We start from the raw sequence: 18,117 nt of genomic DNA, 5'->3' as shown, positions 1-18,117 counted from the left end.
TGGTGCTGCCATCACGCCCTGGGTGCCAGCACTGCAGCCTGCGCTGGCTGCAACCCCTACCTGAGATCTGACAACACGCATCAGGCCAAGAGAGACAAGGCTTTGCCCTCTCATTCCCAAAGCCAATTAGTGCATGTGTGTAAATATATACATAATCAAAGGACTCAAAACACAGCCTAGGCAATTTCTCTGTGAAATAAAGAAAATGCATGCAAACCCAGCTCTGACTCCAAACCCAACGGTTTCTAGGTACAGCACATTTCATCCTTGGGATGGAATAGGAAATGTTTTCGCAGAGGGGCTCTGGAGATGCCATTCCTCTTCACATTGGAAGTGCCCTCATTTCTTCCCACTCCAAAAGCCCCAAGCTGTTTTCCAAGCAAGGGAACTGGGCCAACCTAGACTCCTTGCTCCCACACAGGGTGAGAAACCAAGGGAACGTGCTTTACTTCCTACCCTATCTTCTGTGTTCCCTTCTGGCTGGACATTCACACCACTGAGCACAGGACGCCGGGCTGGATGTGGCTCTGGGCAGCCTGCTCTGGTGGCTGGCGACCCTGCACATAGCAGGGGGTTGAAACCAGATGATCTTTATGGTCTTTTTCAACCATTCTATGACTCTATGATTCACAGAGGCAGCTGGCCTGCATCCCCCTGAGTTAAGCAAAGAGGGAACCCTGTGCCCTCTGCTCCCCCGTGCCCCACGGCTGGGAGTTTCCCACCAGCAGCACTGAGAAATGCTGCTTTCATTCATATTGGAATGTACAGATGAAAGGCACTTTCACAGATGACAAGCCTGGAATATAGCTGGATGAGGCCCTGGTCTCATCATCAAGCAGGAGCTGAGATTTATTTCCTCACCTGTAAGCCAGGTTGAGTGCTTCAGCCTTGGTTGTCAAGCACCTGCGGCAGCTCTAAGGTGGTAAGAACTACAAGACCAGAGCCCATAACAGCTACACTGAGCACACTTCTGCTTAACAGAGCGCTGACAAACCTGTCTGCGTCCCGTCAGATGTTATAAACGATCCCTTTTTGTGCCTCCCACCAGCAGGTGGGGGAAAAGCTTCAGCACCAAGTGTGGCAGTTCAGTCAAACCCACCTTGGTCAGCACTGAAACCAGGCAGCCAGACCAAGCACCACAGTGCCCAAAAGCTGTATGGTTCTGTCTGCCCATGTCTCTATGCAAGCCAGCCAAGCAGAGGAATGAAGTGCCTTTCCCAAGAAATAACTTTTGCATGAAGAAGAGGCCAAAATGAAAGAGGTGGAAATTGGGTTTTCGACAGCAGTCCAGCTGTTAAGGCAACAACACCAACCATCCTAGAAACACAGCACTGCTCACATCTGCTAACAACTGCAGAGCCCTCGAGGAAGGTGACTGCTTATTTCTTCTGGCCAGGAGGTGGGGGTATACTGTAACACATTTTCAAGACATTTAGAACAATATCCCTTCCTTCTACATAGGTGAAGTTACAAGAGACTTGTCTCAGGGTGAGTAACTGGAAAAGCCCTCTGTCTGAGGGCAAAGACAGGCAGAGACACCCAGTTAAAGCCCAACCCTTTGAAAGACAGGGAAAAAGGAATTGGGAAAACTTGCTGGACAGTGAGGGTTACATATTATCTTATATTATCTTACCGAATCTCTGTCCTCTATCACCCGCTGGGGCCTGGCAGGAGTGGCAGGACTCGTGCCTTTCATCCGCTTGTACTGGGTGAATAAAATATTCATGGTTGCAAGCAGTACCTCAGATAGATTGTGCCTGATCTGCACAAAGGGGGAGAAAGAAAAGATGTGTTGCAAAAAAAAAAAAAAAGCAGGTTGACAGAATCGTTAGCTTTGCTCACTGACATCAGGAAACCCAGAGAGCTACGACTGACACCCGCCCCAGCAACGGCCGTGTATGAATGGCTTCCCCTGGCAGCAGCACGGCCCTGGGACGCACATGCAGAACAGCTACGCCTTCAAGTTTGAAACAAAAGTGCATATGGAACCTGAAGCAGCAGCAGAACATCCCAAAGACCCACATATAAACAAGTGTTGTCTAATAGAAGGGCTGCCTTCCAGTAAAAGCAGTCCACAAGCAGCAATGGACTCCCACTCTGGCTGTAAATGAGCACTCAGAACAGTACAGGTGAAAGGCTTTGTTTTCTGGTAAATAATCAAGGAAACAGAACGTTGAGATAAGAAAAAACACCACGGTGCCATCAGCAGCCCTGAGAAGAGAATTCCCAAGGTTTCCAGCAGCACACTGCACAGCCAAAGGACTGCAGCCTCCCAGAAAGCACGTCTTGCTCACAGTCACCAGTACTGCACTCGTTGCTACACACAAGCAAACCAAAAGAGCTGACAGCAAGCCTTTACTTTGCACAGTTGCTCTCTCTTAGGCTGCTGCTGATTTGCCTGGCACTCTCCAATTCATTTCCCAGATGAAAGTAGTTTGTAGCAGAGCTCCTCTCAATTTAGCGTGATGCACAATAAATCAGATTTGGAGAGCAGAGGCAGTCATCAGCATCAGAACCCAGGTGCTGTACCACAGAGGTGAATCTAACTCAGCAAGTTCAGAACAAGTCAGATCTGCAGGCTCCTTCTGCAAAGCGGAGATAAGATTTCTGAGCATGAATTGCAGTGCTCCAAAGAGCAGCATTACGAGAAAAGAGCTGCGAGCCAAGAGTCTATTGCATGAATGCAAAATAATTCCCTCCTACTTCCCTTTCAAGAATAAGAATTATGAGATTATTAGGTTTTAAGATACTTTCAACATGGGAGAAGGGTTCTGGGAGCTAAAAAACAAGAGGCATTACTTACTTCATCACTGAAATTCCTGAAGGCAGCAACTCTCTCCTCCACGCAATCCTGGCTAAGAGGTACAAGCTTCAGGCGCTCGATGATCTTCAAAAGGAGAAGCACAAACAGGCAGGTAATCAATGCTCTGTGCACTATATACCATTAAAGCACCCTTTTGAAGCCTTAACGAAACGCTGCCAATTCCATTCAAGAGGAATCATTTCAGTGTTACTTATTGGCTTATCTCCACACTTGGCTCAGTGGGAGAAATCATTTGCTCGAGGACTACAGAACACCTCCAGAAAGATCTCCCTGATCAGTAAACAACAAGAAATACACTTCTAAATTCCCACAGCACTGCAGCACCTCTAACTCATTAAATGCAAGTTTTTATTTTAAGTGACGTTGCGAGACATCCTGGGCTTTCAAGGGCGTTAGTAAGGCTGCACTTCAAACAGAACTCTTTAAACTTACATCAAAGGCCCTGTCAATGTGACCGGCGTGATACTCATCAAAAAACGTGATTAAGTCTAGCAGAAGGTAGAACGTGGAGTCGATGGATTTCTTTGCACTGATCCCCTGAGCTTTGTACCTGAAAGAAATTATCGTACAATTTTATTGAGCCAAGAGGCAACCACCAGAAGCATGCACGGGCAACTCCTGGAAGCAGAGACATCAAGCACAAGGACAGAAGGCATCCAACAAAGGACAGCTTTCGCTTTCCTTAACCGGGAGGCAGAATTTTACAGTTTTTGTCTTTTCTTACACAATAATTTTATCCACTCTTAAATTTCCATCCAATCCCAATTTCGCTTCCTTTTAAACACTTACACTTCTCATATTCATGCAGAAAACTGCGACACGCACTGGGGGCAAATGCAGTAGAAGCCTGTCTAACAGAGTGTTTCACAGCAAACAGCTCCCCAGCACAGCTGCGTGCTCCAGGCAAGAAGTTAAGGAACAGACTGAATGCTGTGTCCTCTCCCTAGTTTACACTTGCCAGGAGGTGACTTAAAGCTCAAATTCAGACCACAGGTTTGATTTTCCCTCACGCCTGCTGGGGTCGAGGCTCTCACTAAGCCAACGTGGCAGCAATCTCTCTGTTTCCAGCCTCCCTCAATGAAGGAGCAGCTGAAGGAGGGACTGGCAAATGTCACCTGTCAGAAAAAGCAAAGCACGGGCCTCTGACAGAAATCAATACCTTCTCTCATATCCACCTGCCCTGCCTGGGAACTGCAAGCTTGCCTGGTTTATTTTTATTCATCAGAACACTTCAGGAAACGCAGCAAGACATTTCTCCCAGGTACCCAGATTCTGCCCTAGTAAAATACCAGAATTGTCCACGGCAATCACTGTGACAAGAGGCATCAAAAGAAGATGATTAAACAAGTCCCAAAGCTATTTTGCAATTTCTACCTTTCAGAGCAGCTTATTATTCCTACCTCGTGGCTGCTAATGAATCTTGAGCACTGCCATCTCTCAGGCATGTGCCCCAATTAACACACTGACACTGCAATGATATTCCTTTTGGTCTTTTGCACCTCTTTCTTTTTTAAGCACCTCGCTGCACAACCCAAGTTACAGCTTGTGGAAACATAACCCATTTTATTCGGTGCTCCTTAATAGACTGCCTCCCAGCTGGTAATCGTGCAAATCTCCTGATCCACCTACAGGAAAAAGCTTCTTGCCACATCCACCTGGTGTGCCACTGGAAATAACCTTTCTGGCTTCAGCACTTCAAGCACTGACCTTTTTGTTGTCTTCCAAGATCAGGCTGGACGGCCTCCCGAGCAGCCTGACCTGGTGGGTGGCACCTAACCCATGGCACAGAATTGGAACTGAATGGTTTTCAAGGTCCCTTGCCAAGGTCCTCGGCCACCCTATGACTCTACGATTCCTGAATACATTGCTGCAGATGCAACAGTCCAGCAGCAGAAACAGAACCAGATGCTAACACCTGCTGAGCCGATGGAGCTGTCAGCTGACCCAGGTCAGGTCCTGCCCCATGTCCTACCTCTCAGCAATGGAATGGGCCATGTTCTTCAGCCGCTCCTTGTTGGACTGGGGAGTGCTGATCTGGGGCACAACGGGACTGAGGAGTTTGTTCATCAGCTCCAGGACTTTGTCAGGGTTCTGTTGACATAAAGGTTATACACAACTGAAAGCAGCATGACCAGACTTCAAAGTCACAGTAAAAGCAGGAAGGTTTTACCCAATGACGCCCAGTGCAACCTCAGAGATGCCTCCCTCCCCCAGGCAGCATCACTTCAGCTGTAAGCAGCATAATACTGTTAGCTCATGCTGAAAAAAGAATCATGCAGCATTTCACTTTTCTCTAAGACACTGGCCACTGCTGTAACCCCCTTTCCTCAAATATGTTTCAAAAGGAAATGAGTACTCATGGTTAAAGCCTAGCTGTAGGGTGACTTCACTGCAATCTTTCAGTACCTAAAGAGAGCCTACAAACAGGAGGGGAGGCAACTCTGTGAAAGGGGAGATAACAGCAGGACAAGGGGAAATGGTTTGAAGTTGAGGGAGGGAAGATTTAGGGTGGTTATCGGGGGAAGCTCTTTATTGTGAGAGTAATGAGGTGCTGGAACAGCTGCCCAGAGAGGCTGTGATGCCCCTTCCATCCCTGGAGGTGTTCAAGGCCAGGTTGGATGGGGCCCTGGGCAGCCTGGGCTGCTACGAAATGTGGAGGTTGGTGGCCCTGCGTGTGGCAGGGGGGGTCCTTGAGATCCCTTCCAACCCAAGCCATTCTATGACTATTTCAGAGTTCAGTATCAATTACATTGGAAAAGCACATTCCAGGTAAACAACATCACTGGCCAGGATAACATCACACAAGGGGCAATCACCTCAGAAGTTGACTTTGATCAAAAGCTTGGGATGTCTCAGATCAGAACGAGATGGATAGCAAACTATCCAGGTTAACTCACTGAAGCCCTCTACAAGCAGCCAAAGCCCCTGCTCCAAACTGCTGAAACAATCTACTGGAATAAAGTAAATCACTAAGATCCCCCCTGATCACAAGGAACACGCTCAAAAAACCCCGGGGAAGCAGGTACTGATTTAAGGCAACACACTGGAGATATTTACCTTTGCAAGGTCATATAGTTTTGCTGCTTCTTCAAACAATCCTTTATTTTCTGCTGCAGAAGCCACTTTGTTAATAATAGGTTTTGTGTCACTATTAAACTTGTCTATCACTCCAGGCTACAGAGACGAGACAAAAAAAAATGAAAGAGGAATCAGAATGCTTAACATTCCTTAACGTTCAGTCCAGGCAATGAATATTTTACATGTTGGATTACAATGAGCATTTCCATGGGAACACAGAAAAGAGCCATGTTAAAAATACAAAGAGCTCTTGAGAGAGACTTTCTCTAAAATGGAATCAGCACCGATACATCTGCAGCTCCTAATTCATCCAAAATGACACAGGCAATGGGTCAAATCCAAAACCATTTTCATTTGCTGATGGTGTGTGTTACAGAGCAGAAGAACACAGGGATGACTTCCACGTGTCACACGCCAGGCTCTCCAGGGATGTCATGGGTGTGTGCTGGCTTGACAGCTGGCAAGTTAGACTGGACACTGGCAAAGGCCTCTCACAAGAGTTTTAAAGGAAACAGTAAACATAAAGAGAATAAAAAAGAGGAAAAGGCAAGGATACCTAGAAAGCACTTTCCTGCAGTTAGGGATGTTAAAAAAAGTATCTTCTTGCTTATATAATCTTCTGCTTTAAAACTAAAACTGCTAGAGTCTGGTTTCATACCAAAGGAATACAAGAACACATTTTAAAAAGCTGACTACATTCAAACTAACAGGGTTCATCATAAATCTAAAAACTATCTTGCAAAGAACATGAAAAAGAATTGGTGGGGATCACTGAGTTCACCTGCTCTCAGGGGTGCAATGCCACGGCTTTGAAACCAACAGAGGAAATCTGCACTTCATTGGAGAAACCCAATGAGACCTGTGTCTACAGTTACAGCCTCTGCCACAGGGATACACCTCGTGCTTCCCGACCTGCATCCTGCAGGATCTGATACTTGAAAATACAGCATTTATCCAACACAGCAATCATTTGGGCTGATGAAGAACAAAGAAAAGCTAGATAATCTCAGCGCTCCGTTGGAATTCACGTGCAATTTGTAGTTTTTAGAATGAAAGCAATTATCAGCTCACCTTCCGACTGCCATCGTTCTCCAGCTTTCCAAGAATCATATCAAACTATGTCCATGTAGATGTCAAGCAGGAAAAAGGGAGACAAAAGCAGAGAGATGAACTAAGCATATTTCACAACATATTTACTGAGTACAAATGCGGTGATGAAAAACAGTGAATGGAAAACAGCGATGGATATCAACATTACAATTTGTACATACGCAATGCAGAAAAAGAATTAATTATCTTATACGTACTACCACTGGGAGGAGAGCACAAACATACCTCTCTGCTTTCAATTACTAATTCACTAACACAGCGCAAGAACATGTTCTCTCCTTGGCTGTCCTTCTCGTTCCTACAAAAGAAGAGGGAGGAGGAGGGCTCTGTTTACAAGGACTTCCCAGGCTAGCAGCAATGCAGTAAAACATTTAGAATCATAGAATCATAGAATCACCAAGGTTGGAAAAGACCTAAAAGATCACCCAGTCCAACCATTCACCTATTCCCAATAGCTCCTACTAAACCATGTCCCTCAACACACGGAGACACACGGGCTCCTACCTGAGAAAGTAGAAGTACTGCAGAGCCTCTCTTGGATCCGTGGACTCGAATTTACGGGTGTAGAGCATCAAAAGCCGCACGAAGTTCAGACGCCTCACGCCAGGGGGGTCACCAACCTCATGGCTTACTGCAACATCAGAAGCAATGCTACTGGAGTAACTAATGCCAGGAGATGTCGCGCTCCTTCTCAAACTGAGGAGGAGTTTGAGCTTCTTCTCAAACTAGTCAGAATCACAGTCCAGAGGTCTAGTGAATATAGAGTTTGTAGGACGCTGTGCTGCTAAACGCTGCCTGTCTGGCCAGCTACACAGAGCTGCAGTGGTACCATCAGGACTCAGAAAACATTCCCTTAGCAGAAACGTGCAGCACTTACATAACTGTGCGCTCTGCCCAGAAGATTTCAGGAGCAATTTCAACTCAAACAGGACCAAAGCAACATGAACAGCATGACAACGCAGGCGCTCCGTCCGGAACAGGAAAGCGATTGCAGCTTCAAACTGTGCTGTCAAGAACAATACTTGGAAGTAGAGGAAAGGCTGCTGGTTCACTGCAAAGTGGGATTCACCTGAGAAAACAAACACATACACACTCAGAGCTGGTGAATAAGGCTTTGCTCTCAGAGATCACTGACAGCAAACACCTCTTGTCGCGACGCACGAGGATTCAGTGCCAAAAGAAATGAACACACCAGGCAAAGCTGAATCCCAGTCACACAACAGCCTATCTGCAACTGACTGCAAGTACATACTGACAGATCACACCACAAAGGTATATTCAGGAAGGGAAAGAGCAGTTACTAAGAAAATTTCCTGTGTTTTTTTTCAGACTGCAATAGATTCTCTAATAGCCACAGCTCTCATCTCCACTTCTATGCCAAGTGAAATCTCCAAACAACATTAGAGATCTGCCATTTTCTTACTCGCCAGTATTAGCTTACTGTGCTTACTTTCTTCTCAGTTGCATCTGGACACAAGTCATGCTGCAAACTACAGAGCTGTAGAGAATCACTTTCTGCATGTGTCTTTGATGGCCTAACTGACCTAATTTTGATCAACTGAAAGATGATGAACGACAATATTCTCCTGGGCCACAGATGAACTTTCAAAAAAAGGTAAGGAACGGTGACTTGGGCCCTCTACAAACAATAATTTAAGGGAAACAATGAGTATAAGAGAAAAGCCTTGGAAATACATGTCCTCATTAGGGCACCCTTTTCTATTCCGTATTCCAAAACCGGAAAGCCTCACTATACAAATACCTCAAAATACATAAGGTGAACAAAAACAATCCATCACGTATCATGGATATAGTCCAAATAACATTAGCATTGTTCATCTGTGAATATTCACTCTCTGGACTGCTGAGAACACACGGAATTCATCCACCACGACTTGCCACAGGCGTTATGTGGAGCCCAGGCTTTGTGTAATAACAACTGCAAAGTGCCCTCCTCAGCAAAGCAGAACCCAGCAGCAGCTCCCTTTGTGGCTTCTTACCATAGTCCTCCAGCAGCTGCTTCTGGAACTGTGACAATGTCAATCGGTCTTGTGAAGAGCTGGCACCGTCGTCATCGAAACACACCTGGTTCAGCTAAAGAAAAAAACAGCTCAGATGTTTCAACTTGCCTTTGCACAAGGGATGTGCTCAGAAGATATTCATTCCATCTGAAGCCGTGTTAAGATCTGACCAACTAACAAACTACAGCTCACCATGGCAGGTTCACCCACTGCTAGAAAACAAAGACCTCCAAAGCAGTGGCAGCAGAAACACACAGAGGACTCAATGATCCTTCTGCATCTGTATATGCCATCAAACTTGACTACTGGGACTCAGAACACCCACAAGGTGATAAACATAATTACAATCTCTTTATTTTTTGACCAGTCTTAAATATACCACTTTAATTCCCTCTGTTTGACAAGTGCTGACCAGCACTTATCAGGCATCTGAAGCTGTAAAAACCATCTGCTGGAGAAAGTGACTTCTTCCTGTCAATTGACACCAACATTTGAGCCAGAAAGAAAAATGCCCAAAGCACTCTTGTTGTAGCAAGCTGAAACTTCTAGTAAAAACAGCTGACAAAGATCGGTGTGAAGTAAAGAACGTGACCCTGCCACAAAAGCTGTGTCCCCAAAATCACACCCAGTAGGACAGAGGGCAAGAGGAGCCCAGGAACCCATTTCCCAGCCTTTCACAATCTGCAAGGCCAAGTCATGAGCATCGCTGCAAAGCACGGCTGCGCTGCTGCAGAACACTGGCCCTAGTGGCAGGCAGGTCAGCAGAGCTGAGATGCAACACATTTAGACTTGTTCTTAAAGCAAACAAACCCAAACGAGCCCAACACCCACATCACCTTCAGCCAAAGATAATCCTCTGTCGTGTCAGCAACTTCACTCTGGTTATCTGTAATGTCACAGCGGCCAATGATGCAATAAACAGCCCTCTTGTATGGGTCAGTGTTGTTCCTCAGAGCCCGTCTGTAATGGAGACGAAGCTTATTTTCTGTGGCAATGGATAACCTAAGGGAAAAAAATGAAGGAAAAATGTCAGGGATTCAGGAACAGACATGAACCCATCATCATATGAGGAAACAGAAATCAACACACAGTGGTGCATATCCACAGCAATGGCATACCTGAAGATGTTTCTTGCATTATTATAATCACATGTTAATCTAGAAGTATAATTAAAACTACGAGGATCATCTTCAATTGCCCGCTGCTGCAGGAAAAGTCAGAGCACAACCTCTTTTGGAGGGTGCTTATATCGTGGTAGGTGAGATACTGCATGGCACTGTGCAATGTCATGATTTCACAGAGCACAGTGCCTTTGGAACCCTTTGGGTTAATACACACCACTCGAGTGAGCAGTCTCTTGTGCCAGGCAGCCCTTTATGAGAGAGGCTTCAGCATTAAGTAGTGTCATATTGTTCTTTGCCATGCTATTTTCTGTATCCTCTCATGGAGGATTTTACAGAATTGAATCAATAAAGTGCTCTCTAGACTACGATGTCTGTCAGTCTGGAGGCAGAGTACATCTTCGTAGCCGTAACAAAAACAAAATAAATCAATTACAGTGCATCTTATGAAAGCGTTTGTGATGAAAACAACGACGCTGCCTGCGCTGAGGTTGCTCAGACATATGGTGAGCACTCCCAGACGCTCGCTAGGAACTAGATTAATTTATACACCAAGGTCTAGTCAGTGAATGCCTTTTTTTTTCCCTCAGTTCTGCTTTGAGATGCACAAACGGGTATGTTTGTGCCCACATCTCCATACCCGGAAACCCCACTTCAGTCAGTGCCTCAGAGCACTGCCATCCCCTGAATGCAGAGCAGTCACTGCCTTTGGGTACACATGGGCTCTAAGTGCCATAAGGCATCACTGCTCAGCGACAGATCACACTCATTGCAGGGCAGCAGGGCTAAATGACCTTTAAAAGCCCCTTCCAACTCAAATGGTTCTACAACGGTTCTGTGTGTTTATTTGAAATGCTCTGCAAGTGGGAAGATAAACGAGATAATCTAAAACACCACAGCAGAGTTCAGAGCACATCCTAAGATGCACTAACTCAACAGCCTGCAACAAAATGAGTATTTTGGCCAGTGGACTCTGCCAAGTAATGGGAAAGCTGCAAGAAAAACACAGAAGAAGGATTCAGAAGGAATGCAGAAGAAGGATTTGTGAGTGAATGCTGGTAAAGACCTGAAACAAATGCTACTTGCTTTTATTGTGTGGCGTTCTTATATAAACAGGTACAAAAGAAAGTGTTCCCTAAAGGAAATTCAACTGAAAAAAAAGCAATAGGGGACATGGGATTCATGACAGCAGACTAATCCTGGCCTATCGAACGAGGCAAATCCAATGGCAAAAAAAAAAAACAACAAAAAGAACCAAAGCCACAGCACACTATTATTTTTGAAACGTATGCTTTGCATTATTTTCAAATAATTCTCAGTGGAGATTTCGAGACTCAAAGACAAAAATTAGAAAATATAAACTTCTTACATGTAATCTAGCTGCCTAATGTCTGTACTTCCTACCTAGCACCTGCAGAAGAAATTTCTATATTTTACCAAGCCACAGACAACTCCACCACTCCTACAGCAATTTCTACCCTTCACAGAACTTGCCTGGTTCCCACTTACCTTCTCTCTTTGCTGTTCATGTACTCCTGAAACCAGGTTTTAAACTCTCCCAGCTGGTGCTGTGCCCGTTTCACCACATGCATGGCTGCAGTCAGATCTCCGCAGCGCATGCAGTAGTAAATCAGCGCCCAGACGGGATGGCCTTCCACCTCACCATCCTGAAAATGCAAGAGAAATCATTTACATATAACAACAACAGCAGCATACTTGAATTATTTTTCTTTACGATTTGTCCCTGCATCCAAACACCGACTTTAGTAAAAGTACTGCTTGAGGTATGGAAATAAGAGACCACGGGGGTTAAGCTCTGTGACAGCTGTGTGCACACAGCAGCCAAGGATGGGATTTGCTTCTGCTGGCCTAGATTTCAGTTTGCCAGGCAATCTGGCAATCCCACAACTAGCATTCAGATACCACAGCCACTCAGGAAGGGCATTTGGATCAGAGCAGTGAGGTGTTCACAACATCTGTGCTGAGATGAAGGTACCAGACTAATTATGTACAGCAGCACATGAGCAAAGGACAGCTAGACTCAATTATGTTCTTTCTAACATTCCAAATGTATTATTTCATTTAACTTTTACTCTCTTAACCCAGCCTGCTTGTTTGCCCCTTTGACTTTGTACCTGTGCTGTTTCTAGTCTGTTAAGATGAATGCAATTTTATTCAGATACCTAAATAGAAAGTGTGGGTCACAATTCAGGCTATTTCATTATGTGTTTTGTCATCAACAACTGCTGGGGAAAAAAAAAAGGAAAAAGCAGAGCAAGGAGAGTATGTTTCTGCTTTTCTTAAAGATCACAGTGTAGTTTAACACCTGCTCATTCTTCTTCAAAAAGAATACAAGACATGACCACAATTCCTAGAACCTAGAATTCTCACATTACTGAGCACCCCCATACTTCGGGACTAGCTCTGATCTCACTGTGATCAGATCGACTGATTTTGTGCATCTTCCATTTTCCCAGTGGAAATTCTAGCAAGGGAGTGTGCTGCCTTAAGAGCCATTCAAACAGAAAACCAGCAGAGGCAGCACCTGGCTGTGCTGGAGCACAGAGATTTGTGATTGTAGCTCAGTCAGTGAAGCTGAGGACGTACCTGGAGTCCAGGGACAGGTGCAGGCAGCTTGATGTTCAAGTAACTGCGGACCAGTTGATAAGTGCCTGGAACTCCTCCCAGCTGAGCCTGGTGCAGGTTTCCAAAGACTGTCACAAAGGTGTAATTTTTGTAACTGAAAAGCAAAACGAAGATATGAACCAACTGAAATCCACTTGCTATAAAAGCACCCAGCAACTTTCAGACCCACCAGAATTGGCAATTTAAAGCAAACTACCTTGATGCTCAAGCATTATCGTTAAAAGAAAGAGAGGCAAAAACTCATCAATTAAGGAAGATGCTTGTATTCAACCGTCCCGAGAGAAACCGTATTTGGAGTCTCCGGCAGACTGCTCCAAGTTCAGCTCCTTATTATGAGGCTCCCCTCATAAGATTCTCGTAGCAATACATTAAACTCAATTATTTTGCTGGCAACAGCCTTTCTAAACTACTGCTTTAACTCCCAGTGCTGTCACAAAAGAACACAAACACTGCAGATGTGTTTCTCCTCCACCCCACTCTGTGGACAGATGCAAAGGGCCGTGGATCAGGGCCGTGGTTTTCTCAGAAGGAAATCACTGAGAGGGAGAATTTAAGAGGAAAACGCCTGGTAAAAGCAGCTTTGAGAAGACCTCCTAGAAGAAGTCAAAGCTTTTAGTCAACGCAGGTCAATTTAACAAATATCCATGTTTAGAAGCAGGAGCCTCACACACCTGTGTGCGGAAGGAATACACGTGCAAGCTGCAGCAGTTCAGCTGAAGCCCATTTCTTTTTCCTCTGCTGCACATGGCAGACTGGTGCACGCTCCTACTCTGGCTCCTAGCTGCAGACCACAAGATTGTTAGGCTAAAAAAAGCTACGCTGAACACGAGCAAGCATCAGCATACCTTGACAACTCATACTAAGGCTGAGCTCCTCAGGGTTTAACGTCACACCTGCTTCAAAATAACTGCTGCTAGAACAGCTGTGAGCAGTTATACATGGCACGCATGGGGCTGCAGAGGCTTCCAATGCCCCGCTATAAGGGGTCTGCTTTGCACGTCATCCAATTCCCACTTGGAAATACAAAGCTACGAGGCACACGGGTTTAAAAAGAAAAAGATCAAATTTGAGGGGCCCAATTTCTTCTCCAGGTGGGCTCGGGGAGGGGGCCAACAGGGGCAAAGGGGCTGTGCCAGGAGGTGCCCATGTCTCTCTCCAGCGTGCTATATCATGCTCAGATGGCAGAACTACCTGTAACAAATGCCCACTCACTACACTGCAGCTACTGTTCGCCTCTGAACCATCCTGCTAACATCACGTTGGCGGCTCTTCGACTGTGCTGTCCAGGACTGTGGGCACACACACAAGGAACAGCTGTTACTGCCAGCCGGGGGATTCAGCCTTGGGCTCTCTCTCTACAGCCTTTCTGCCTGCTCCACAGCCTGCAACTCTGCAAACAGCTTCCTGGTCAAGGAGCTTAGATCCCAACAACATTTGCGGATATAGCCAGTAAGCCACTTTCCAGAGTCTGAAAATCATTGCTAAGAGTCTCAACTTCAACCTCCTGCAATTTTGCAAAAAAAAAAAAACAAAACGCCTTCAGTGTAGAAATGGCACAACCAGAACCTGACTCACAGCGCTGGATTTCATCCCAGTGCTGTCCTCATTTCCAGCAGCGCTAGCTCCCAACAGGTAATCAGCATTCATACAGGGAATGTGGAAAAGCAGATTTTTTTTTTGCAGAGGGGAAAATAGGTCTCCTTCCACAAGTGAAAACTCTTCACGTACCACTGTAGCAGATATAAAATATTTAAAGACAACACAGAAGAAGAATAAAAGATCTTTTTGTCTTCTAAACAAGCTCCCAATGGATTCAAGGCCTTTCTTGTTAAAAACAGTTTTTAACTAAAACAGTTTTATACTCAAGCGGCTGCTCAAAGGCCCTTAGAAGGAAAAAAGACCAGACGTCTCTTATGAACAGCATGAGGCGACTTATTAAAACGGCCGTGTGCGTTACCAAGTAGTGCGGCTCGTTAACGGGGAAATTGACCAGGCTGTGTGGTCCAAAGCACTCAGCTCACCTTTGCTCGAGGTAGCGCAGCGCCTGCCTCACAAACTCCATGCGCACCTCCAGGTTGGTCCGCACGTTCAGGACGTCGCTAGCAGAAACCAGGCGAACGCTGGTCATTTGTTTCACCATGGCCCACATCTCAGAGATGTTCTGTCGACAAGTCCATGCACAGCAATTAGCAGAGAGGTGAAGAAGCGGCCCTGCTTTGAGCTACGCGGTGTTTTGATGCTTAAGCAAAGGAAAAAGGGGTGGCCGTAACCTCAGTCAGTTTAGAGTCGTGATGCAGACACCGGATGCCAGGTAAGCCCCTCCGTCCTGCAGAATACAGACTTCTCTGCATAATGCTTGTGCCAGGTGGTGGCTCTAAATACTTTACCTGCAGTCACCCAGTACCTACAGTGGTTTCCCAAACTAGGCTGGGGATGTGGTGCTCAGACTCCACCCATTTCTGGCTCAAACATCCCACTCTAAAAAATACCACAGCATCCATAAAAATAATCGTTCCGGTTGCCATTGGAAAGCCGTGCAATCAGCTGAGATGAGAAGTTTCTAAAGGACTTAGACAGAGACTCAGTTACAAAAAGAGGCTGAAAACCATCCAGGTTTGCTCATTCATAAGGATGAGATCGTATCAATCTCTCCAGGACCAGAATATCCCTGCTGGAACGGCAAAACGCTGCGGAGTAACAGCACTGTTAGCTTCAGCAGGGGCAGGTGTTTGATCTCAGAGCTTCAAAGCAGCAAGAATATTGAAACTTGCCCTGGTGTCCCTAGTAAAGCAACAGAGCTGCTCAAAGCAAGGATACACATCTGTAATTCTGATCTGATCCAAGCATTTGCCACTCAGCTTCCGCACAGCTTTCTGCTCTCCCTGTCTGCAAAGTCCTTTCATGACTCGGCCATCCTGCAGCACTGCCCTCCGAGCATTTCTCAAAGATAGCCAAGTTTGCACATTTGTTTTATGGGGTGGATCAAGGCAGCACAATTAAAGGAATGAGGAAAGAAAAAGAAAAGCAGACAGATCATTCCTTTAAAGTCAAGCCTACAGACTTTGGCTGGCTTTACGCTTTGCTGTGGGAGCTGCTAGCAGCGGCTGATTGAACACCCTTCACCTACAGTTGTATGCACTCAAAGGACAGCAGGAGGCCACACTTCGAAAACAGAACTCCAGAGAATCTATTTAAAATGGAAAGCTTTCTCTCCCCCAAGAGTTCATCAATCACGACAGGACTCCACAATGAAATCAAGTTCTTCTCTTCCTCATTCTGTTGAGATATTCACCATGACCAAGCTCGTCACAGGTGGGCACTGCTGTGCTAGAGAAGATTGCAGTCCTGCCTCTATTTGCTGTGGAACAGTGCAACTTTTTTTAGGGGGGGCAGTATCAGTACTTTTCCACCAATTTCAGCAGGCTGTTGCAGCTGAAAACAGATTAAACACGTTTCCTGACATTAACTTATCAGCAGTACCTTATCATCCAGTTCTGCAACAGCAGCACAAAGGTCCACCAGGTTAGGCTGCAGATGTCTGTTCACTATCTTCTCATTATAAATATAAATCTGAAACATATTGAAAATAAGCAAGTTTAACAAAACCTCTTACACTCCTTCCCCCTCCTCAGACACCGTAGCAGAATCTAAACCAGGCTACAAGAAGAGTGTCTCCAGCAAGTCCCTTCTGCCCCCTCTCTCCTTCACTGCTTGTTCGTGCAGAAGAGGAAGGGCCAACTGCACAGACTTCCACACTCTCTGAAGCCCCAGGCCTGCCTGAAGGCCAGTAGCAACCCACCTGTGTGGGGTTTCTGCACAGAAAAGTGCTGCACTGAATGCCACATCAGAGTAATTGCAGCTAATTGCTGAAGGACAAAGATTCAGAAGAGACCTGACAAGCAAATGGCAGTGATAATCCCCTCTGCCACAGCCTCCTACCTGCTGGTATAAGAGAAACAGAATTTTACTGTTTTATGGCAGAAGTATTTAGGCAACTGCAACGTGGGGAAACAAGAACAGAAAGTTTGCTCCTAAATCCTTCTACCCACTTCCATCCTTGTAACGTAAATCTCTGTCTAATTTGGCTACTTCTGCTATTGTTTATTCTACTCTCAGACCTTCCAGCTCCCTTTGGAAATAACCAATCCCGATCCTGAAAAGGTACTGCTGTCATACTTTAAGTATACTTCAATGTTTCCAGCACGCAAACGAGATGCCGAGCTCAGGACTGCGAACAGAACCCAGCACCAGTGAAATCACACACATGGCTTTCACTGTGTTCCTGCGATACAGGTTCAGCTGCCCGTGAAGGATAAATTTCAGCACAATTAAAACACATATCCTGGCTGCTGCTAAGCTGTCTGACAGAATGAAATCCTAGGTCTCTTAGCTCCCTGCTGGAACCTACAGCAGTCCCATCCAGGAGCAGCTCTGAAGCCCAGATGTTCTTGCACTTAAGCAGGGGGCCAAGAAGAGTTTGGCTGGCGGTGCTTCTCCATGGGCTTGCTGGGGGCACGCAGCAGTGCTGGAATTGCACTGCTGGCAGAACCTCGACCACCAATGCCACACTTTCATGGCACACTACCAGCACCCTGCACACAGCTGGGAATGATACAGCACACCTACAGGGGGAAGACTGCGACGCCACGGCCACCCCAGGGCTAGCACTGCTCATGGGCTGAGCTTCCTACATTTGCAAAGCATCCGGGAGCAATGCTGACAGCCTGAAAGCATGGATGTAATTATACCACATGAAGACCCTTACTGCAGGATTACAGTAGAGATGGAACAAATTAATGCACTAATAATAACCACTAAATCAAATTTACACTTTATCAGCAGTACTGTGCACCTTATTTTGTGATTCATTTCCTCAAACGGCTCCATAACTGAATGCAGACAGTAAAACAGATGCACAAGCTGCTATCTGGCTCAGCGCAGCCCGAGCCAAGGCGCACAATGATGGTAATTGTGTGCAAATCAGGCGCTGTCTGTGCACTTTTACATACTCCAATTTGAAAAATCAAGTCCTTCTCTTTCATTTCGTTTCTGTCAGCTCTGGTAAACAGATTGTCCCAACTAACAAAAGTAACAGCTCTGTTACGTAAAGGTTTATCAGCTTTCCTTGTAAGTCTCAGCAGGAGCCCAATGCCACCAGACATCAGCTCACAGCTGAGGCTCTGCAGCCCCTCATCGGTGTTCCTGTTAAAAGGGGATGCAATGTGACAACTGTCAGGATTAAGACTTCAGCATGTTTTCCCCGTCCCTGGAAGTGTTTGCTCTGTCCCTGGAAGTGTTCAAGGCCAGGTTGGATGGG

At 45.9% G+C, this 18,117-nt stretch overlaps 1 protein-coding gene across 2 annotated transcripts in view; it reads right to left on the bottom strand.

Annotated features, from left to right (window-relative positions):
* The window catches only part of NUP93 (nucleoporin 93), a 69,329-nt gene that overhangs the window by 969 nt on the left and 50,243 nt on the right, over positions 1-18,117 (bottom strand). For both annotated transcript variants that reach the window (XM_042834832.1, XM_042834831.1), the window contains 15 exons: positions 16,281-16,370; positions 14,822-14,961; positions 12,762-12,894; positions 11,664-11,821; positions 9,870-10,035; positions 9,013-9,106; positions 7,890-8,081; positions 7,517-7,643; positions 7,238-7,310; positions 6,974-7,018; positions 5,882-5,998; positions 4,797-4,915; positions 3,257-3,374; positions 2,804-2,887; positions 1,634-1,762 (listed from right to left, as the gene is read on the bottom strand). In XM_042834832.1, coding sequence (XP_042690766.1) covers positions 1,634-1,762; positions 2,804-2,887; positions 3,257-3,374; positions 4,797-4,915; positions 5,882-5,998; positions 6,974-7,018; positions 7,238-7,310; positions 7,517-7,643; positions 7,890-8,081; positions 9,013-9,106; positions 9,870-10,035; positions 11,664-11,821; positions 12,762-12,894; positions 14,822-14,961; positions 16,281-16,370 — 1,785 coding nt within the window. The remainder of the gene's footprint in view (positions 1-1,633; positions 1,763-2,803; positions 2,888-3,256; positions 3,375-4,796; positions 4,916-5,881; positions 5,999-6,973; positions 7,019-7,237; positions 7,311-7,516; positions 7,644-7,889; positions 8,082-9,012; positions 9,107-9,869; positions 10,036-11,663; positions 11,822-12,761; positions 12,895-14,821; positions 14,962-16,280; positions 16,371-18,117) is intronic.

Source organism: Centrocercus urophasianus, unplaced genomic scaffold (genome assembly GCF_019232065.1).
Source record: "Centrocercus urophasianus isolate 14NV4802_14NV808 unplaced genomic scaffold, USGS_Curo_1.0 seq_49, whole genome shotgun sequence".
In the NCBI taxonomy this organism is placed as follows: Eukaryota; Metazoa; Chordata; class Aves; order Galliformes; family Phasianidae; genus Centrocercus; species Centrocercus urophasianus.
Note: the sequence above shows the minus strand (reverse complement) of the source record. Positions and strands in the feature narration are given on the sequence as shown.